This window comes from Durio zibethinus, chromosome 11 (assembly GCF_047325235.1).
Source record: "Durio zibethinus cultivar Kanyao isolate XHJ-2024 chromosome 11, ASM4732523v1, whole genome shotgun sequence".
NCBI classification, from domain to species: Eukaryota; Viridiplantae; Streptophyta; class Magnoliopsida; order Malvales; family Malvaceae; genus Durio; species Durio zibethinus.
The window spans coordinates 21926857-21951083 of NC_143172.1; the positions used below are offsets into that span (position 1 = coordinate 21926857).

The 24227-nt window shown below is 29.2% G+C and overlaps 1 protein-coding gene and 1 pseudogene across 4 annotated transcripts; one reads left to right on the forward strand and one right to left on the reverse strand.

Annotated features, from left to right (window-relative positions):
- Positions 1-6405: 6405 nt before the first annotated feature.
- LOC111290339 (M phase phosphoprotein 10-like) lies at positions 6406-11873 on the reverse strand (annotated as a pseudogene). The gene is made up of 13 exons (XR_016346492.1): positions 11071-11873; positions 10932-10987; positions 10040-10151; positions 9455-9565; positions 9215-9352; positions 8497-8565; positions 8338-8379; positions 8061-8128; positions 7854-7925; positions 7707-7760; positions 7408-7549; positions 6899-6961; positions 6406-6804 (listed from the first exon to the last, which is right to left on the reverse strand). The product of XR_016346492.1 is annotated as a M phase phosphoprotein 10-like (transcript).
- Positions 11874-16295: 4422 nt separating this feature from the next.
- LOC111289560 (Phox (PX) domain-containing protein) lies at positions 16296-21947 on the forward strand. 3 transcript variants are annotated; one of them, XM_022880703.2, is made up of 6 exons: positions 16296-16396; positions 16521-17847; positions 18475-19470; positions 19966-20191; positions 20992-21134; positions 21442-21947. In XM_022880703.2, the coding sequence occupies exons 2-6, from the start codon at positions 16618-16620 to the stop codon at positions 21736-21738; spliced, it is 2892 nt and encodes a 963-aa protein (XP_022736438.2). In that variant the 5' UTR covers positions 16296-16396; positions 16521-16617; the 3' UTR covers positions 21739-21947. The 3 variants fall into 3 exon arrangements, with proteins under 3 accessions (XP_022736438.2, XP_022736436.2, XP_022736439.2); XM_022880701.2 differs by having other exon boundaries at positions 16296-17847; XM_022880704.2 differs by lacking the exon at positions 21442-21947 and adding an exon at positions 21256-21435 and having other exon boundaries at positions 16296-17847.
- The last annotated feature ends 2280 nt before the right edge of the window (positions 21948-24227 follow it).

The following is a 24227-nucleotide window of genomic DNA, read 5'->3' on the forward strand; positions in this document are numbered from 1 at the left end:
AACACATTTTTTATATTTATTTTAATATAGTATAAATATATAAAGATTATTTTAATTTTTAATCTTTTAATTATGATACTTAATTAGTTATCTAATATCGTATAAAATTTATTTTAAATATTTAATTATGATACTCATTTAATAATTATTATAAAATTATTTTTTATATTAATAAAATAAAATAATATTAATATTAGTCTTATGCATTATTATTTTATTTTTTAAACTTTAATAATTTATCATTTTGAATTTGATATTAAAAATTAATATAGTTATATAATATATATTAAAATTTAAATATATATATTAAATACATATTAAATGTGTATTAAATTTTTTTTATTTTTTTAATATGTAAGTATATTTTCATATTATTAATATGCCAAGTTTATTAAGTTGTAAATGTTGAATAGTTTATAATTATTTATTATTTTAGTTATGTTTTTGTATATATTCATGTTAATCGTGTCTATTCGTATATTTTCATGTTATTCTTTTTTTTTTGTGTCACATTTAAACATATTAATTGTATACGTGTTAATCATATCATGTCATGTGTAACACGTATAATAAATGTTTCGTATTTGTGTTTATGATTTAAACACGTTTTATAATTCATATGATGTTCATGTTTTAATATTTGTGTTATTACACGTGTCAAATATGACATGAGAGATGATATGAAAATATAAATTGCTAAGTCTAGAGAAGAAAAAAGTGAATAATAGAGAGGAAAAGCCAAAAAACCTAAGAAAATAAGAGAAGAAAAAAGTATGGGGTTTAAGAGGAGCAATTGTAGAAAAGAGAAGAAAATAATATGAGTAAAAAAAAAAACCATTTTCATATCTACATATTAGAATCCGTGTTCTGAAATACAGATAATTTTTTAAAATTCTCTTTATAGCTTCAACATAAATTAAGGTGTTCTAGTCAGTTCTCCAAATTTAAGCACCTTTTAGGCATTAATATCGAACAAATGATCTAATTTTTATGCAATTATGCCTTTTGCTAGAGTAATTGATTTCAATAAACCTTGCTACAATAACTTTTTTTTGTGGATCAAAGTTAGTTTATCAATCTTTTAAGTTTTTGGATGTAGAGGATCTACTATTATGGTAATTGCAGAGCATATTACTTATATCACTATAAACCATAATAATAGAACAATAGATTGATCAGTTATTCGATTGGGAGAAAAAAAGTAGCCAAAAAAGAGAATTTAAAATTCATAGCTTATATTACACAATATCTTATAGAGTAAGTTGGAATTCTAATTCTACCTTTGTAGTGAAAAAAGTTATACATATTTATAGCCTTAAAAAGTTATCTAACACTATTATACAATATTATAGTGACAATGACTCTAACAAAAAGACTAGCACATTTTAAAAAAAGTAGACAATTTTGAAGTGACAACATAACTTTTTTTTTTTGTCTAAATGCTAAGGCTTCATGCTTCTTGAGTAGTTGACTAGGCACATATATTGAAAATATTTTAATTATACAAGCAAAACATTTGGATTGGAATAAGGCATAGGGGTATTTGAGAATAAGGTTTTATTTGTAAATGGGACTATGATCTATAATATATTCAAGTAGAAGTTATCCATTTTTGGAGTGAGATCATAACCAAGATTGTTTAGTCATTGATTTGAATTATCAAAATCAAATGGGTCATGAAGTCTTGCCAATAAGGTGGAGACTCATCAAATGTTTCAAGAGGATTCCAATAAAGGTTCCATGAAAGTGGTTTAGCAATTGTAGTTTTGAAGTAGAACTCAATGTCTGGTGTGAATGGTTTAGATCAAGGATATGAAAATCTTGTTTCATAAATTTTTTTGCCTACGTGTAATTAGGTAGTGTATTTCGATGAATAATTTAATCAAAAAGTATCCTCGTCTATAGGCAACCAAAATTGGGGAGGACTCTCTGATTCATCTATTAAAGACTTCTCGTAAGTCTTGGTATTCTTTAAGATGCTTATACATTGAATTTGCAAGAAAGCATCATTGAAAACTATAGATTCCCACATATGAAAAATACTTAGTTACACTTGTAAAAGACAATAGTGATGTGGAGAATATGAGTATCTTATTATATGTTTCATAGGTCTACAACCAATGAATCCACGTGGGAATAGGTTTGAACCATTGAAAAAAATGTTTTATATTCTAATGACTGGGGTCCAAATGTGTCTTTTTGGTTTGAATGGTACCATGGTGTAACTTCTAGAAAAGTTGCACCAATTTGTGTAAACGATATTCTATTATGATTTAGTAAAGGTGGCACAAATATTAGAGAAAACAAACAGTTTCTTTAAGAAGATTATGAGTTTCATGGTGTTATGCCAAATAGCCTCAATCCAATCACACCAGCGAAAGTAAAATTAATGATCAAATAATCATACAAGAGACAATAATTTAACGTGGTTCAATCCAACTGACATAAATTCACGGATGAGAAATAAGATCCACTAGTTGTAGAGAATTACAAACATACATCAAAATATATCAACCACTCAATAATCAATACCTATAGACCCTCTCAATATCTTCTAGTCCTATGGAGTATTCTCAACTCAAATAAACACATAACTATGTGCACCTTTTCAACACAACCAAACACATACCCATATGCACCCATACATTATACCTATGTGGATTCTCTCAATCTTCTCTAGTCCACTCATAAATAAACATACACACTCATAAGACATAAATCTTTAATAGTTTATGGGGTGTCTATCGATAAAACCCTACAACTCTCTTATATATTTTTATCATACCTAACCTGTAGAGACTTTACCTATTTATAAGCATACAAACTTACTTATTAAGATTCATTTCTTCTTAAAATTATTCTTCTGCAAGTCAAACTTACCTTTTAAGAATCTTTTTTCTCTTAAAATTCTTCTTTTGCAAGTTTTCCTATCCATTAAACAATATCTAACCAATCCTAAATAAATCTGTTATGGCATTTGAGTCATTATTCCCAACAATCTTCACCTTAACTCAAATTTTATCAAATCATCTATCTTCATGCTAGACATGCTTGACTTTACCTATAATGAAAGTCTCACAATCATTTTCTCTTGTGTGTCTTCACGTTTCATGCAAATTGATCTTTAAAACATGAACGCAAACTTTTTCCTTGAGTTAAGCTCATCTGGACTTGCTTTTTCCCATGGATTGAACCTTCAGCTCTTTTCACGTCTCGAACGTTTAGCTTTGATACCATTTGTTAGAGATCACCACAGTTTTAATACCACTTGTTAGGTCAAATAGCCTCAATCCAATCACACCAATGAAAGCAAAATCAAACTATCAAACAATCACACAAGAAACAATAATTTAACGTAGTTCGATCTAACTAACCTACATCTATAGATGAGAAATAAGATCCACTAGTTGTAAAAAATTAAAAATATACATCAAAATATATCAACCACTCAACAATCAATACTTGTAGACCCTATCAATCTCTTATAATCCTATGGAGTATTCTCAACTCAAACAAACATATACCCAAGTGCACTCTTTCAACATAATCAAACATATACCCATATGCACTCATGCATCATATCTATATAAACCATCTCAATCTCTTCTAGTCCACTTATAAATAAACATGCACATCTATAAGACGTAAATCTTTAATAATTTATACGGTGTCTACCCATAAAATCTTATAACTTTCTTACATCTTTTTCTCATACTAACCTTGTAGAAACTTCACCTATTTATAAGCATACAAACTTGCCTATTTAGAATCTCTTTCTTCTTAAAATTTTTTTTTTGTAAGTCAAACTTGCCTTTTAAAAATCTTTATTTTCTTAAAATTCTTCTTCTGCAAGTCTTTTTGTCCATCAAGCAATATCTAACCAATCTCAAACAAATTTATTATGGGATTTGAGTCATTATTACTAACACATGGCAGGTTAAAGAGTGAACGAATGGGTATTTTGGATTCAATGCTAAAGATTGGATGGAGATATCACGAAATGTTCTAAGAATCTTAGTTTGATAATTAAATAAGAGATGATGTGCTTTTCCATCAAGAGTGTTTGTTGCCATAAGTTGCTGGAGTTCTAGAAAAAGTCAATCAACTAAAATGTTCTAGTTATTAGGCAAGTCAAGGGTTTGGAAGGGTAGGCTCTTTAGAGAAGAAGGGTTTGAAGATTGTTGGAGATTTTAACTTTGATGAAAAAGGTTGAAAGAAATCAGGGGGAATTCGTTATTGCTATTATTGGAATGATCTTCAAAAGCTTTAATGGATTAGGTTCGAATAGCATATCTGGAATGAAATTATCATTTCCTTTTTATATGTTTGATTGTGAAGAAATACTTTGAAAAGCATTATGCTATTTATAACAGTTGTTAGAGGTGATAATGGTTCGGATCAAATTAAATTTGGTTTAATTTTTCGAATAATGCATAAAATTATTAATTTTTAAAATTCGATTAAAATTTGAACTAAATTTTCATACAATTCAATCCAAACTAAATTCTACCGATTCGATTTGGTTTGGTTCATAGGTTATTAATTTTTTAATTTTTATATATTATTTTTATATGATTTTTTAATATATTTAAATAGATTTAGGTATAAAATAATTATTTTTATTTTATAAAAATTTTAAAAATATATAAAATCTAATAAAAATATATAATTAAGTTCAATTTGGTTCAATTCGATTTTTTTTTTATTTTTGATTTCTTAATCTAAAATTTGATTCAAACTTAATATATATTTTTAAAATTCAAACTTAATCTGAATCGAATAAAAAAAATCGATTGAACCAAACCTAGCACTCCGATTACGAATCAATTTCAATTTTCTTAATTTTTTTTTCACCCTTAATAGTTATGTATTCAACATTGTCTTTTTTTTTTTTAATTAAGTATTTGCACAAAAATTGATATATTTAATTTTATAAGAAAATAATAGCATGAAACTCAAATATTTGGATTTCATATTTATTTGCAAGTATCTCATTGAGAATAAAGTGATAGCAGATTTCTAATTTCACATATCTGTCATTTTTTATATTTTTCTTTCAATAAAATTATTGACCAAAATTTATCACTGTTATCAGTATGTAAAATTCTTTTGTCATCAAAGGAAATTTGAAACATTGGAAGTGACTTTAACTTTTGCTTGAGAATCTTTATTGACTATGTTTAATTTTGGGATCATTGATGGATTTTTTTGTTTGAAATTTTGTTTGAGAGAATTTGTCAACTATGCCAAGTTTGGCAGGAATTCACTCATAATTGACAATTTCGAGAAATTACTGGACTTGTCTTCTCAATAGATTTTCTCAGAAAAATCTTCAAGGGCTTAGACAACGTGTGATTAAGCAATATATTGTCGATCTTTGAGGTGCATTCGAAGGAAATCGATTTCTGAGGTGCCTAATTTCATTTCCTTTCTAACATGATTCCATACCGTTGTACAATGGGTTGAAAATTAACAAGTAACTGTGGATGTATCTGTTTATCTGAAACAAAGTACTTTGTGAAATAGTGATGAAGCTATTGAAAATGATGTTGCGGAATATAAAAGGTTGTTTTGTATCTTTTCTAACGATGAATACTAACCGTCAAAATTTTGATTTCTGGTTAAATTTTGATAACAACTTTGCTTATGACAATTCTTCCAGAAAAAAAAAGAAAAGTCTTTTTGAGAGAAGAAACTTGTCATCTGCAATAAAAAAAATTAAGAAGCTTATAATTAATAATTAATCTCAACTTTTTATAAATTTGTTCTCATCTTTTATCGACATAAAACGCTTTGAATGCTCGTAAAAAAGAAATGGGTTCAATAATTCCTTGAGATAGGAGCTAAAAACATTTTTCAATAGTAAATTTCAACTTTTATGGAATTAATATTCTCTTTTTTTTTTTTTTTCATTTTTATTTTTCAACCAAATAAAATTTTTCATTATTCTTTATTTTCTATAAAAATGAAAACCAAAAAAAACTTGGATTTCTTTTCATAAACTAAAAATAAACTTATTTCGAGAAACTTATTTTAAATAAAAAGTAGGCATTGGATTTGCGGCATCATAACACTCTGAATCTCAATAGGAGTACCCTTATATACATTGTAGCCAACTAGGCGATTAAATTCCAGAGCTAGTCTTCAACAAATTAGTTTCCACCACACAAATTGTAGCAAATTTTGGAAGTCCACACGAAAAATTAGACACAGAGCCATAAAGCAATTTCTTGAAGGTAATAATTTTAAATTACAGCAACAACAATATCTCATATACTCTGGCCATGGTTCTTTTTTCACCCTTCGTTGTTGCTTTGACATGATAATGTACAGGTTCACTTTAATTCTTAAATAAACAAGATTGGCAAAGCAAAAAAAATTTATATGAGCTGAATTTGTTAAAAAAAGAAAAAGGCAATTAATGACTTGATTTCGCACAAATGCTGCCATCTGGTTGTTTAAACATTAAACATTATCTCACCAAATTATCTACCAAAACTTGTATAATATCCATATCTATCCTTAAAGAGTAAAATCCCTGTATCTGCTTTCGGTTGACTTCCCACTCACCTCTTTGTATTTGTTTCCCTAGCTAAAAGACCTAGATATTGATAGCTGTAACATTAAGGATGAACCCAAGCATGACTTGTCTTCCATTTTTTTTTAATTGGAAAAACGTTTCCAGGCTTCGCCCAGTGCATCTTCTTTTAAATACGTCTTCATGTCCGAAACTTCAAAACACAAATTGAAAGGATTCAGGAGATCTCCCATACTTGAGGAAAGTAAGTCACTGTTCTTCCTTGCCTGCAAATAGTATGAAGTGTTTGAGAAAGGAAAAATATTTAACTAATTTCTATAGTTAAGATTTACAAAGGAAAATAGTAGATAGAATAGCCACCTTCATCGTTGTTGAGTGCTGTGTTCTCTCGTGGCTTTGTAGCCATTCTTTTCGTTGCTTCAGCTGTAATCATGGTGGCAAAAGTTGATTGTTGAAATGAATCAAAATTTAAAACATAAACCAAAAGCTTAACAAGATAAACATAAGGGCTAGGGAGCCAGGAACCAATGTTAACCGGATCAGCTGATGCCTTGGCTACTAGACCCTATTCTTTTCACGTTATAATCATTCAATTACCAAAACTAAGTATATCCCATCATTGGACGTTTAAATAATTGGAGTAGCAAAAGAAGAATGATAAGCTTGTGAGAGGTTGTGCACAAAACCATTAGCAGGAAATGCTTATTTGCCAAAACTGTTCCAATACAAGTTTACGTGATATTTTTTCAGCAGGTTTTGATATACAAAGCATGGGACATTAAAAGTCCCTAAATTTCATTACAGTCAAAGCAAAGTATTAGTTATTGTTTTTACTTTTAATGATGCTCAAGAAATTTTAATTTGCTTACCCTTAAACTTCCTTTTCTTGTTAGCCCTCCTCCTCTTCCTTTCCACCTTTGTGAGTTCTGCTTCTTCTTTAATGTCACCTTTACCAGAAAAAACTTCTTCGGGAGCAAGCATAGCTGCATCTAAGATGGCCATAGGTGCAATCTAACCAAGGAAAATTAATAAATAAGCATATATACATACATACATACATACATACATATATATATATATACACACACACACACACACATAGACATGTGAGTAATTGTAAACTATGAGAAGACCAGATTCTTAAAAAATAATTGGGAAACCTTTGTACCTCTTCCATGGCAAGGGCGGGGACATTTTTTTGTATAGACATGTCCTCAACAACCTATAGAAATCAAGACATCATATACTAAACACTCTGGCAAGCTGATTTGTTCTGACTGTATATAGCAATCAGGAAACCAAATGAGAAGCATACAGGCTTTGGAGTAAAGTGAAAATGAGAAAGAGCATCCAACTTCAAGCAAAGTTTCTTCAACAGCATACTGGCCTGGCAAAAGAAAATACAGGAAAAAAACCACTGAGATGTCTGAATATCAAACATAAAAACAAATCTAAAAGGTGAATTCTTGACTGGAATGCTGTGGGACTACGGTATCAGAGGGCAAAACTATATAATATTTACCTCTTTCTTTAGTTCATCTGAGAGGTCAATGGGGCAGAGGCTGGATCTGTCTTCTGGACAAATTCTTCCTACAAAGATTATACAGTTTTTACAATTTAAAAGAAGAAAAAGATTAAAAGATTCTAAATTACAATTATCATTCATGATTCTTGAGCATATATAAAAAAGCTGGAGTGTGAATGAGAAATACAAAAAAAAGCACAGGACGGTAATAGGAGAGGATGTTTTAATCTAATATAACATTTAGCCATATATGACAATCACATTGCATGCAAACCTCATAAACTTCAGCAAGACCCTTCTTACTCTTATTCTCATCCTGCAATATTACAAAGATGTGCTTGAAATAATTAATTTCAGTCATTAGAAAAAAAAAAAAAAAGACACAAAATGTCAAAACCTTAAAAGAAACCATTAATGATTAATTACAACTTACCAGTTCTTTGGTCTCTCTAGGTGCTTTAGAAGATAAAGTGGGAGCCTTTTGAACATCATCAAACCACTCCTACATAAAATCATAACATTATTATTTGTTAGCAGTAAACAGCCCCTTTCTTGGAGTGTGGAAAATAATGAGAATTTATGATTTTTTGATAAATTAAAACCACAAGGATCAAAGAAGCACTTCAATTTGCATAAGACTATCTCATTAACTACACAGTAAAAAAAAAGTAAGAAAAATGTAAGGCAAACATAGAAGTTTAAATGCCACGAATCCTTAACATTCTTAAGAGCATGTATATTTTAAATTATTAACAAATCCAAGCAATACAATCACTAAGAGTAAAATTATTTATCAACTTAAAACAAAATCTAGAATTTCAGACATATCAGCTAACACGCATCAACAGGCACAAAATTTTAGGAAAATAATGCATTCATTTACAAACATAAAAAAAATGTCTAGCTACATAAACTTATTACATACCAAGCCATCTATACTTTAGTTATATGTAGAACTCTTCAAGCACTCAACAAACTTAACTGGGTTAAAGAGATATATGAAACGGAAAGATAGGCAGTGCTGCAGTTTTTAGAGACAAGTACATACATTTCACAATTTACTATAAACATTTTGATGTAAACATCGGAGATAAGTTAATAAATTTACTAAAGAACAATTCCAAATTCCAGCTGTTGGGCAAGAAGCTTACCTGACTGATCCTAGTCTTAATCAAATCTTCAAGTGATGCAGTAACCTCCTCTGTGATTACAGGGGCAGGCCTGACATTGTGCTCAAAATCTAAATCAACTTCTAACGCACTATTCTTTTGCCTTTGTACAGCAGTTACCTGTTATTAAAAAAATTAGTATAAATAATCTGATTCTTTCCAAACACACATGTACTAAAGAATACTAAGAGAGCTTATACAATTAATTTGCGACAAAGTTACCTCTCCATGCATTGTCCAAATTTTTGGATCCAAGTTTGCTTTCTCCATCTGCTCTATTTTAGATCTAAGTTTTTCAAGATCTTTTTCATGTGTAGAAAGACCACCCTTTCTCTGTAAAAGAAAAAAAAATTTCGTCCAGTAAAATCAATATATGCAGTATTATTGACTGAAATATTATATGTCTATACTACATGTATAAAGCTCCTGATCAAGTTTGACGTTAGAAGTCAAGTAATACCGACTCGGTAAATTTACAGAAAAAACAAGTCATAGCAAATATACAGAATCAAGGATATAAATGTTATATAATCTTCCTATAAATGATGATTTAGATCATAATTGAACTAATTTTTTTTGAAAATTTCCCAGGCGATTGGAAAAAAAAAGTTATCCATTCCTATTGTAAGATAACTTCTTTTCTTCCTTTCACCAAATATTTTCACTTTTTTTTTTCATTTTAACTATTTTCCCTCTTCCACCCTTGTAGGGATGTGCCAAAATCTAGTTATCAGTCCTGTATGTGAAGTTCCATTATATATTCATATATTATACACCAAGAGAATACAAAACCCAATTTCCCGCTACCTTATCAACATCTTGTTCATCATCTGATCTTGAATCTTCTTCCAACCTGTCTCTAGATTTGGCTTTCTCCTTGGAACCCTTATTCTTTTTCCTGCTGAAAAAATCTTCATATCTGAATATAACAAGGGCACAAGGTTTAAGAAAGGAAATAAAAGGTCAACTGACGGTTAAAATTTAGAACGAAGCAAGTGCGAATGATATGTGGCGCAATTATTGCATACAATAACATCAAGAAAATAATGCTAGAGAAATAGAAACCATCCAAACTGCATTAAGGAAGCATCATATCACACCAGGGCAAAAGAGAGGTGATGATTGGACTTCTTTCAATCATTTTGCTATGTGAAAAATCCAAATAGAAAGAGGAAATTTTCCTTTTTGCAGGAAGTTACTGCAGAGGTATGACTGATACATGTTTTAGATTGATTTTAAAACAATGAGGTACATAACTTAAAACAGTACATGCATTACCAACTCATAGACTAGTGGATTCCAAATAAATAGGAAGCAGAAACATCGTCACTTATAATGGCAGAAGTGACAAAATTAGTAGTGATGTCTAACTACAGCAGATATTTTTGTGGTGCAATGCCAATACCATTAACAGCATCAGTTATTGTTGCATCAAAATATTGTTTTCATAATTTTAGAAACAATTATGCAGCAAAAACAAAGTGGAAACTCAGTAATAGTTCTTATGTGGATACTATAATGCTAAGCATCATGCAACAAATGAAAGCATTACCAGTAATGCATTACTATCGGTAGCAAAATTAAGAAATAACTAGATTCAGTTATTAAATATAGTAAAATTTCATTTCAGTGGAAGGAGGAACAGAGAATGAAACAAAGTAAAGATAACAAAATGATAAACATAACTCGCAAACCGAACCTGGCATTTTCCAAGTTGTCTTCTTCAACTTCATAATCTCCATCAAAGAGTCCGAGCTGCATAATACAAATTGCATTAAATTCTAATAAAGAAAATTCTCAAACAATAACCAAATGAAAAAAAGGAAAAATGTTCTTACCTCATCTTCCTCCTCATCTGCCTCGTCATTATCATCATCATTTTCTTCTCCTTCTTCTTCATCATCTTCTGAGTCTTCTTCGTCCTTCTTAGTTTCTGTCTTTGTGTTCTTCTTCTTGAAGCCAAATTCTCTAGCTTCATCCTCCTCTAAGTACTCTTGCAATTCCTTGGTCTTCAAAAATTTATCCTCTATCCCTCTTTTTTCCTCTGCTTCACTCTCATCATCTTCTTCCCTTCCTCTCTCCTCCTCCTCTTCACCATCATCATGATTATCATCATCTCCATCTTCGTCCATATCCATATCTTCATCGTCTTCCTCGTCATCATCATCGTAAACAAAAACATTATCATTCTCATTCTCTTCTAGAACCTTCTTCTTCTTCTTTCCTCCTTCTACAGCTTCTTTAAGCTTGGAAATCTCCTCGAGATGCTTCTCGAATTTCTTGACCTCGCGGCGAAGGGTGGATAGCAGCGGCATCGATTGGAGATCAATCTGCTGCCATATCTGCTCCGCGTCGAACCCCTCGATCAGAAGCTGATCAAATGGAGCGTGCGGGCTGTGCGGTTTCAGACTCGAGAAGAGCTGCTTCGACGCCGCGCGAACCGCTTGTGAGAACTCCTGTTTTGGCACGAGCCACACCGGCCGCTCCTTTGACTTGATTTGGCACAACAATTCCACTGCTGCTTCGATTGATGTCACCATTGCCGGAGAACGAGTTTGGCTGTTAGCTTCTTTTTGGCTTTGGACTTAGCTTGGATTTCTGGGGTTTATGGTTTTAGATTCGGTTAGGTGAGAAAAAAAAAAGTTAATATTTTAATCTTTTTATTTGAATTTCTCGATTAAAAAATGTACACATTTATTATTGAGTTAAATACTCATGTATAAGTTTAATTAAATTTTAAAGTTTTAAAATGAAACATCTATCCTCTAAATGAAAGTTAGATAAAGGCTCATCTTTTTCGATAAAAAAATTTTGAGTCCGAATTTTATTTGCGATTATTTATTGAAATTATTTTGAATGTACGATCTATAATCATCTATTTTAATTATCAAATATGATATATTTTATTTTGACTTAAAAAATTAAATAACTTATTTACCTTGAGATTTTTCTTAAAAAAAAAAAAAGTAGAGGCTTTTTTCTCTTGAGAAGTGTACTTGAGATATATTTGAGTTTATGAAAGCTTAAAGGAGCAATTTGGGTTTAAAAATGTGAAATTTTAAATGAACAATTTGGGAGTTTAACAATTAGTATAAATAATTAGTATTTTCTTTACAATAGTGTTTATAACTATAAATGATAATTAGATAAAAAAGTTTTTTAATTTTCTTCACAAGAGTCTTTAGGATATATATGTGAGTTTGTGAAAATTTGAATGATTAAATTTTGCAAGAGCTATATGTGTAATTTAATAATTAGTATTTTTCTTTGTGCTAGTTTCTTTGTAATTTAATAAATGATAGAGTATTATATTTTTAGTTTTAATAATAAGGATTCAATATCTAATAACTTCAAATACCAAAAAATAAAAAGATAATTACTTATCCAAAATTCAAAAACCTAAGTTGCCAAAACAGCAATTTATTACCTTTTATTTATAGATGAATTAATCTAGTCATACATAAAAGTTTTATATATTAACCTTTATCTACCTTTTTATAATTTTATAAAATTTGAATTGAAGTATAAAAAATAACAGAACCTGATTTAAACTTAAACTTTGTAATCTAACTTAAATTCAAGCATAACTTAATATTTACTTAACTCGAATCGATTTCATTTCTATTATCAATATGAGTTTCCTATTTGATAATCTATACATCTACCAAATTTCGACAAAAACACTTTAAATGCTATATTTATGCTTTAAAACAAAAATTGCAATTCAAATTTTCTAATTCGTAATTTGAAACAATATTTTTAAAAATACTATATTATATGAGCTAGAAATAATTTTTTTAGGATTTTAAAAAGTTATTTTAGGATGAAGTTTTAAATGATAACTTATTTCTTAAAAAAAAAAAAAAAGAAAGCCAAAGGACTGTAAACGAGCCATTTGGTTCTATTTATGATCATTTGTTCATTTTTAAAGTTGTTTAAGATCAATTCCTAGTCACTAAATTTTTTGACATAATGTTCGAGTTCGATTTGTTTAAAATTTGATATAATTATGTAAATAATTTATTTAAATTAAATGATTTTATTTATGAATATGAAATAAATATATTTAAGAGCATATAATTAAATATAGTTGTGAATAAAACAACTGTTCATAAATAAATAAATAAATAAATGATATTAAAATAAAATTTAAAAAATAAGTTAATTAAACAAGTTTATCATTTTAAAAACAATATCTTAAAAAATTAAATATAAATATAAATAAATATATCAATAAAATGAATAATGATAGAATATAATAATATCATTATTTTATTATTGTGAACAATGGATGAACTGTAAATTAGTATTTAATTAATCGATAAACAGTCTTATAACTGAGACAAATAAATTTGTTCATGAAAAGTTATGTATACTTTTTTTAGATCAACTTATTTATTAAATAAATATTAAATTTTTATTAAAATTATTTATTCAGCTCAATTAAAAAATATAAGAGATGGGGTGACAGAGGTGCTGCAAGCATTTTACACATTTTTAAGACTGTAACTAAATTATGCAAAAAGTAAGCTATTTCATACTGGAATTGACAGACATGAATTACTAGCCATTTCAAACTTCTTGATTTAGGATTGACACACTTCCAATCAGATATTTAAGCGTCCTATTGATCACTAGATGACTCGTAGAAAAAAGATTGCACTTCATTGATAGAAAAGTTTACAGTTAGAATTAAAAGTTGGGTTACAAAACAATTTTCATATGCTGGCAGAATGCAGAATTATTGGTGTAGACATTTTATCTTGCCTAAGCATTTGGTAAAGAAGATTAACCAACTTTGACCAGCCTTTTTATGGAACAGGAAAACAAAAACAGCTAAAGGAACCAATGTTAGTTGGAAAGCAATTTGTTATCTTAAATTGGAAAGATGATTAAGATTCAAAGATTTAATATCCAAGAATCAAGCCCGTCTCTTGAAAAACATATGGCCCATTTTCATAAAGGCTTGTTCATTACGGATTGCATGGCTAATGCTTATGCTATAAAAGGAAGAAGTGTCGGGCAAGTTCCAATTCAGCTAAACAGCAACTGAAGTTGGAAGAAATTGTTGCAACTAAGGCAAATTGCTTGGCAGTTCATTAAGTTGGAAAATAGAGTAGAAGTTTAGCTTTTTCCAAATAATAGCTATTCTATTGCTATTGCGTGAATGATCCTTAGGCTTAAGAAAATGTCAGATGGCACATGCTAATATGGTTCACATACTATATCTTTAAGCATTCATTGATCTCTTAAATGGTTATAATGAATTGACTATCAATCAAAGATAGGCTGAGAGCATGGGAATGGAAACTGATGACAGGTGCTAGTTATGCAAAACTGAAGCAGAAACAAGGGATCGTATGTTCTTTGGCTGTGCCTACTCAAAAGAAGTTTGGCAACGGTTGCTTCAATTTTGCAAAATTCGCAGAATAGTGGAGAATTAGGGTTTATAATTACATTGGGCAACAATTAGATTGAAGGCAAAAACATTGATATCCATCATTTTGAGACTAGCCAAGATATTCAAGCAAAAAGAGGAGACAACAACATATATATAAAATCGAATTAAAGATGCTATTTGAATGCAATTACAAGGGTCGAGTCATATTGTTGTAGATACAATCAATAAAGAGTTATGTAAAGAGTTATGTGATATTTGAAACTTTAATGTGGCTACGTTAGAATTATAGTTATTTGAATCGGATTGGACTATCGATTCGATTGGGTGAATTGATGTTGAAATCAGTTCGATTTTATAATTAGATCAGTTTTACAATTAAATCGTTTTAAATCATTGTAAACTGACAGTTTACATAATAAACCAATAAATCATATAATTTTTTTTAACTGAACTGGTTCAATACCAACTAATAAATTTAGTTAAAATATAAAAAAAAAACCCTTCAAATATTCAAAATAATATAATTAAACTATTATACTACTATTTATCTAAATAAACCCCTCAATTTTTATTTTTATTATCAAAGTTTTTGCATCATTATATTAATAATATGTAGGCATATTTTGAGACACGTAGATAATGATATTATAAAAAAACTTATACATTTATAAAAATAAATAATTTTTTTTAAAAAAATATTATCTAACAAAAAATTTTATTAATTTAATTGATACCATAATTAAAAATAATTATAAAAATAATAATATATAAAACTAATAAAAAATAAAATATTAATAAAAACGATTAATCACTTGACTATGATAGTAAATAATTAATAAAAGAAAATTTATATATGTAAAATTAATAAAAAAATCTACATTCATATAAAAAATATAAAAATGATTTTACTTTTCTTTTTATTAATTTTCATATAAATATAAATATTTTCTTTTTATTAATTTTATATATAGATATTTCTTTTTTATTACATAAAAATTAATTATTATATATTAATAACTAATATTTATATTTAATAAATATAAATAATAATTATTTATTCTATTTATTAAAATATAATATTATTTCTAACTATTAAAATATAAAATATGATTTTACTAAAATTTTAAGTAATTTTGTTTTTGATTAGTAATTAATTGTTCTATAAATTTTATATTTAAAATCTATAATTTTATGATTGAATTATTAAATTATAATTTTATTAAAAATTTAAATTTTAAAATTTTAAAATATTTATATTTTTATAATATTTTTTATTAAATTGACAATTGATTCATTAACCTAATGGTTAAACTATTAACCTAATAATTCAAAATCTTGAATAATTTAATATTTGATTCGATTCTATCGTTATGGTTAAAATAAGACTGGTAGTTAATTGTAAAGACAGATAGTTGTAACAAAACTTTACTTGATTGAATAAATAAAATATAATTTATCCAAATATATATATATATATATATATAATTGTACTATGTATTCATTTGTAGTCCAAAGTAAATCATGTAATAGTGGAAAAAAAAACTTTTTTTAAAAAATTATAATTGGTGTGATATACGCTACTTTTATATAGATGGAAGAAGAAAAAAAAAAGAAAATTAACATTTTTCATCAATATTCATGCCATTTCTCATTTTACGAATCACACGCGGTTGCCTTGATATCAAACAAAACAAAAATCTCAAAGTCACGCACACCTCCAGAAATCTGATTTGTCTCTAACTGTAAGCCCCGGCGGCATAACGGTCAGTCAAAATCTTTCATTTCAGTTTCTCAATCCTCTCCGGTTTGACGCTTTCCGATTACTCCACTCTTGACGTTAATCAAACCAAACCCTAAGCTGACATCACCCCTTTCTATTTCTATCAGATCGGATTCAACAGATTAATCTCTGATTCTCCCTCTCTCTCTCTCTCGCTCTCGTAAATCGGATCACAACCGTCGATTCGTTTGATTAAAATTCTCGATGACATCGTCGCCGCACTATTCATCTTGCGGAGAATCCGAGTTCGAACGCTATTGCAGCGCGAACTCGGCGCTTGGAACGCCGAGTTCAATAGCTACATTTAATGATTGTTTCGGAGAATCTGAGTTCGGGTCAGTGAGGAGTATTAGTGGTTTCTCATTAGATGATGATTTTGAGAATTTCAGTTTGGAGGGGAAAGTTCCATCCAATCGGACAATTGAGTTTCCAAAAGACAGAATCGAAGAAGAAAGGAGATTTGTTAATGTTAAAAGTGTTGAGGAAGGTAGTTCATCATGTTTGAATACGGAGTTAAGGGAGGAAGATGGGAATTCATCGAGATATGAGCATTCAGAAGGGGAAGATTCGATGTATAACCATGGGACGGATGATGATGAGTTTAGGAATAATTATTATTATTATTATAGGAAGAAAGATACAAATGAGAATGAGAGTAAGAATGTGAACGAGAATCCTTTGGGGATTAATTCGTCTGTGACGTTTGGTGCCAATGATTGGGATGATTTTGAGCTAGAAGCGGGCTCGGATGATCTGACTTCTTTCGTACTAGATGCATCCATCACAAGGGAAAAACTTCAAGGTAGGGATGAATTACAAGAGAATGTCGGTGTATTTCCTATTTATTTTTCAAGTTCAGGTGAATCGAAGCTTGTAGAAGAAGTGAAAGACATTCCTGTTGTGAGTTATGAAAAAAAAGTAGCTGATGATTTAGTAGAAGAGGCAAAAAATTCTTTGGTCATTGCAGTGGGTTCTCGAAGGGGTCATGAGGAAGAGAAGTATGTGAAATATATTCCTGCTACTAAAAATCAACACCAAGATGCCAATGACGACATGAAGTATCTAGAAACTTGTTCTGTTACTGATGTCTTTGCAATGGAGCAGGATCCTCCTGTAGAAAAAGCTCCTGTGGAGATAGGTTTGGATGTTGTGGATAGGGTAAGGCAGCATCAATCTTCTGATGTTAAGGAAATGACTGCTGCTGATGAGAGTAAATTATCTGAAAGACAGGAAATTGGCAAGTGTAAAGCAGAATTGGATCCCCTTGCTGGTTGTGTCCATCCACTACACTCTCCTCAAAAAATAAATGCAGAGCTGTTTGACGATGGCAAACCAGATTCACCTACATCTACGTGTGAAAGTATTGTGAGCAGTACATTCAAGAATCTCCCAGTGCCAGCAGATGTATTTGAAGAGCATTCTGGACCAGCCAAGGTGATTCACTTGTAAATTTTCTTCTTTCAGGTGCTAGTATCCTAATTACTTTGGATTAGTTAAGATTTTCATTTGCTTATGGATTGCAAATGTCAGCTAGATATGTTTATACATATTTGCTAGTAAAGTGAATGAATATTAACTTAGACAAAATCATTTTGGTCTGGCTGGAAAAGTTTTTTGTTTTATTTGTCTTATTTAAACTATTGGGTGGCTGGATACTTTGGTCAAGAAGCATGATGATGCATTGCTCAACTCAATTGGGATAATAACTTAGTGGTAAACTTGTGGAAAGCTCTAAGATGTGCTGCAGCATTAACTAACTGACTATGATTCTTACCATAGTTGTTAATTGTCTAATGTTGTGGTATATTGAACTTTGTTAATTGTACTGACTACAGACTTAACATTCTGTGCGATGTAGCTGGGAGTGAGCTCCCTAAGCAGAGAATGCATCAATTTATGTAATGGTTTATTATCAAAATTGATGTGCCACCTACTTTTGACTTTGTGATTGATCAACTGTCTTATGTGTTGTTAAGTGCTTATCAACCTTGTGAGTGTGCTCCCGTAAATTGCTTTTTAAAATGCTAATATTCTTCTTTGTCCATCCCCTACATCATGCAGGTGGAGAATCATGAGCTAAACGAATTTTATGATGAGGTTGTTCATGACATGGAAGAAATTTTGCTTGAGTCTGTTGACTCTCCCGGACTCATGTTCTCTCAGGGCAATAGGATGTTTCAATCACAGTTATCCGTACCTCTAAGAGATGGAGGGTCAACTGCTTCTACTTCAGGTGGAGATGATGCTTACCCACGCTCTGCACATGTGCTGAGAATAGATGGTGTTGAAGTGGTGGGCGCAAAGCAGAAGAAAGGAGACGTCTCCCTTAGTGAAAGATTGGTTGGGGTCAAGGAATACACTGTGTATAAGATAAGAGTGTGGTGTGGCAATGACCATTGGGAGGTTGAACGCAGATACCGCGATTTCTGTACTCTCCATCGTCGCTTGAAATCATTATTCTCTGAACAAGGTTGGATTCTTCCTCCTCCCTGGTCATCTGTAGAAAGGGAATCTAGAAAGATATTTGGGAATGCATCTCCTGTTGTTATTGCTGAAAGAAGCATTCTTATTCAAGAATGTTTACGTTCCATTATACATTCCAGGTTTTCTTCTAGTCCTCCAACTGCATTGATTTGGTTTTTGTCTCCTCAAGATTCATTTCCTGGCAGCTCTCCACCAAATCACCTGTTGTCTCAGTCTACATATTTTTCAAGAGGGCAAGATACACAAAATATTTCTCCCTTAGGGAAGACTATATCGCTTATTGTCGAAATTCGACCACCTAAATCAATGAAACAGATTTTAGAAGCTCAACATTACACTTGTGCTGGATGCCACAAGCATTTTGATGATGGAATGACTCTAATGCAAGATTTGGTCCAATCATTTGGATGGGGAAAGCCTAGACTTTGTGAGTACACTGGCCAGTTGTTTTGTTCTTCCTGTCACACAAATGAGATGGCAGTCTTACCAGCAAGAGTGTTGCATCATTGGGATTTTATTCGATATCCAGTTTCTCAATTGGCTAAGTCATATCTGGATTCTATACATGACCAGGTAAGGACTGTGGTGCTTTTATGAAATGTTTGTAGGATCTAGGTATAGGTGAATTGCATGTTAAAGACAACCGGGATTAGGCATTGTTTTGCATATGCCCATCCAGGATGGAAATTAGTGCATTCAGGTAGATATCTTTACTCCTACTTCAAAATGCAATTCCCTTAGTCTTGCTTCTTCATACTTTTAACAAAATTTAAAGATAAGGTCATAACATGATTTACATGGATTCTCATTATATTCCAATGGATCTTGAAATCGCTTTGGGTAGGAAGCCCAAGAATTATTTTAGGGTCATTGGCTCTGCGCTTGAATTTTCTTCCTTCCTCACCCAACCAGGATCTGTTGTGCAGTTTTTGTTTATATTCAGACTTTTGTATGCATTTAATGAAATTCTTTTAGGTGCAACTTTAATCTCCCAAATGTTTACTTAATCAATACTTAAGGTCAAGCCAGGTGTTTTAACAAAAATACTATTTTTTTTTCTTTTTGTAGCCCATGCTTTGTGTTAGTGCAGTTAATCCTTTCCTGTTTTCGAAAGTTCCAGCCCTGCACCATGTTATGGGCATCAGGAAAAAAATAGGAAATATGCTTCCATATGTTCGCTGTCCATTTCGCATGTCAATCAACAAAGGACTTGGATCTCGAAGATATCTTCTAGAAAGCAATGATTTTTTTGCACTTAGGGATCTCATTGATCTTTCCAAAGGAGCTTTTGCAGGTTAATTTCCCATCACAAGCATCTGGTTTTTATTGGAGGTTACTGTATTGCATTTTCAGCTTTAAATATATTAGTGGTTTACTCCTTCCCTGAGGGCTTTGTTGCTTATGCTATTATTTTGCCTTATAAATCATGGCTACAGAATGGATGAAAAGCAAACTGCCCCATAAGCTGTTTATGAGTATTTTATTAGTTTTCTTTTAAGATCAGTGCGGTTTCTCTCTCACACACATATGATGGTGATGGTAGTTGGGTTAGACAGTTGGTGCTTAGTGGAAACAGTGATGATTTATAAAGCATGAAACCTTGGTAGGCTGGAATTTATGATTATCTAATCATGAAAAAATCTGTCTAAAAATTGAATCTATCCGATTCTTTTTCTACTGAACTTTATATGATTCACTTTCTATTTAGAGGTTGTTATTTTGAATCTATATGCTTCAACAAGGGCAGGCAGAATGCCACCTTTGGGAAGACTGTGACCTGCAAAATTACAAAAAAAAAAAAAAAAAAAAAAGACACAAACAACTAAAATTTGAAGTTTTTGACTGTTAAATGTTTTAAAAGTAATGTTTGTCTGTTCCCCTATCTGATAGTGAAGTCTTCATATAACATATTCTATGTATCGCTTGAGAAATAAAAGAGGAATTCCACTTTTATCTAGCTTTATTCAGTTTCATTTTTGAATTGGCAGCATAGGATTTAAATTTAATGTTTTTTCTAGTACTCCCCTTCATGCTTTTGGCTTTCTTCTCTATGTTGGTTTGACTCTGAAGTAAATATATCAATTCTCATGTCAGCTCTTCCTATGATGGTGGAAACTGTATCAAGGAAAATTCGGGAGCATATCGTAGAGCAATGCCTCATATGCTGTGATGTGGGAGTCCCCTGCAGTGCTCGCCAGTCGTGTAATGACCCATCATTTCTCATCTTTCCTTTTCAGGTCAGTATACATCCTATCGGTTATTGCTGTTTACTATCTAGCTAATCAATTGCTCCAAGATGAATTTTTCCATAAGAATTTTCTTATAATCCTGATGTCTTTATTGCCATGATCTTTGTAGTTGGGATTGTTAATAATGCCTGAACCATTGAGCTTGAGCATTACAAATTGTACACATGCTGTATAGTTTCCTCTGGTAGCAAAGAAAAAAAGTAGTATATTTACTACATTTTTTGCTTGAGAAAGCTAAAAAGTTGTGCATTATTGGTTTCATTGTTACAATCTGAAGGCATTAAATATTTAACAGGAAGGTGAGATTGAAAAGTGTATATCCTGTGGGTCAGTTTTCCATAAGCATTGCTTTAAAAAGATTGCAAACTGTCCTTGTGGGGCACTACTTACAGCAGATGAGGATACGAGGCATTCAAATAGTCTAATCCGTGGGGCAAATGGAGCATTGGACTTGTTAGGGAAGAGGTCAAGTTCTGGGTTACCTGTGGGTTTCCTCTCTGGACTTTTTTCAAGGACAAAGGCAGAAGGGATGGACCACAAGGACAATGAAAATATCATTTTGATGGGTTCTCTGCCAAGCAATTATTTGTGATCCCCTGTATGGTATGCTTTGTACATGCAGTTTGATACTTTGACTTGACGTTTGGGATTTTATTTGTGGGACCTTGGTTTCTATTATCCGAATAATCAGAACTAATCCATATTTGATATGATCAAATTCTAAGGTGAGCTCCTTAATTCCATTAGGTTAAAATCCCTAAACTTTCTTACTTTATTTAAATAAACTTTTATTTTACTCAAGTTTTTATTTTTTAAATTGTATCCAAATATGCTTTTATTTCAAACAAAAAATTGATTTATATTAAAGATTTATATAGATACAAATTAAAATTTAAGGATTTATTGAGATACAACATGAGAACTTACTTAAATGCAAAGTAAAGATTAAGGAAGCTGTAAACCGTAGTTTTGTTTGTTTTGCATAAATAAGTTTTAGAAATGTTTTTTGAAAAATGTATATTTTTTTAAAAATAAATTATCAAATATATTAATAGTGAATTTTTTTAATTTTACAAGCGAGATTAAAATAATAATACTTTAAAAGAAGAAGTAGGACATGAGTTATCATCTTAACTCTCTTGTAGAGTTAAAAAATTTTATTGTCAGTATATTAAATAATTTTTTTTGAAAAATAGATTAGTCAATGAAAATTTTTTTGTTATTTTTTTTAAAAAATAATATTTATATAATTATTAAAATATTAAAATATATTTATTATTAAAATATTAAAAATTATTTATTATTAAAATTATTAATATTAAAAAATAATTACATTTTAATCAAAATATTTAATATTAAAATTTTAATATTGATAATAAATAATTAAAATAAGACTATTTATATTCATATTTTAAAATATTTAAAATACTATTACTTCTTTTAAAATATTATTTCTATTAATATAATAATAGTAAAATTATTAATATTTATTATTTAAATATTAAAAATATTTAACTCTTAAAATAATTGTATTTTATATTGACAGTATTTAATAATAAATCATTACAAAAGTATTATTTATTTATATTTGTTATTAAAATAGTAATATAAATACAGGTGTCATTAAAATATAAAAATAAAATATTTTAAATTGAAAAAAAATTAAGAAATGATTAAAAATGTTAATATTATTAAAATAATAATATTGTATTAAATAATATTAATTATTAAATAATAAGAAATATTATTTACAATATAAATATTTATTATTTATTATTAAAATAATATAATACTACCTATTATGAAATATTAAATTATTTATGTTTAATAAGATAAAAATACAAAATATATTAAAACTTTTTAATTAAAATTAAATAAAATTATTTTTATTAATATAATAATTTTTAAGATCAAAACAAATTAAGCCAAAACTTAAACAATTATATCCAAAATCCGACTTGAGTAAAAATATAAAAATATTTAAAATTACAATATTAAAAGACTTTTAATATTAATATTTTAATATTTTAATTAAAACTAAATAAAAATATTTTTTATTAATATGATAATATTTCAAATTGAATCAAATTAAGACTGAACTTAAAAAATTATATTGAAGTCCGATTTGAGTAGAACTATTCTTACAAGATTGATAAATATCCTTATCCATAAACAATTCTTTTCGAAATTGTCTTCCCATTTTTAAGAAGGGAAGACAATTTTCAAAAAATTAAAAAGCTTCTAAATGCACCTATATTTTTACTTTCCACTCACAAAAAAATAAAAAAAAAATTTTATGAAAAAAAAATCCATTAGTAAGATTACTTAATGATCCTTGTTGAAATTATTGTTTTATCCCTAAGCAAGATTCATTTATTTTTGGTTTATAGTACATACGAAAATGCATATCCATAAAATATTTCATTTTTATTGATCAATTAATTTGTCAAACAAATATTAAAAAATATAAAAATTATTTTTTACGTAACAAATGAGCCTAAATTAAAATTATTCAAAAGTGCATAAAAAATAAAAATAATGTAAAAAAAAAGTAAATTAATTGCGTTAAAAGGTTAGAAACAAATTTCTAAAAAATTTCAAAATTAATTGTCGCTCGCTAACTTCTTAATTCACAGGGTAACATGCTTTTTGTTTTATTTATTTATTTTTGTTTGAAATCTTTTAATATTTGATAATCATTTTAAGTTTCGATTAATTCAGAATTAAGTTGGATCAAACTTATAAAACGATAATTTTTTTCAAATTTATTTTTTTTCATTTATAAAATTCAAAACTAAAACTTTATTTAAAAAAATCAAATTTTTTATTACACAAATCGACGAACATTGATGGCTTATTGTTTTATTTAAATTATATATAAATAAACTTTACATAGTCCAAGACCATAAGGTCTCACACGGTTTTGGAAATTTTTCCACAATTAATTAGATTTCAGTTAATTTAATTAATGTTATTGGGTCAAAAGATATTAGATCCTTTATGATTTTAGATTTTGATTAATTACTTAAGCACTAATCAATTTGACACTCATCCAATGCACATTAATTATTTTAATTGAAT

Coding starts and splice junctions, on each gene's coding strand:
- LOC111289560 (XM_022880701.2), top strand. CDS start 16,618: ATGACATCGTCGCCGCACTATTCATCTTGCGGAGAATCCGAGTTCGAA. Junction 17,848..18,474: donor AGCATTCTGGACCAGCCAAG/GTGATTCACTTG, acceptor TACATCATGCAG/GTGGAGAATCATGAGCTAAA. Junction 20,192..20,991: donor TTCCAAAGGAGCTTTTGCAG/GTTAATTTCCCA, acceptor TTCTCATGTCAG/CTCTTCCTATGATGGTGGAA.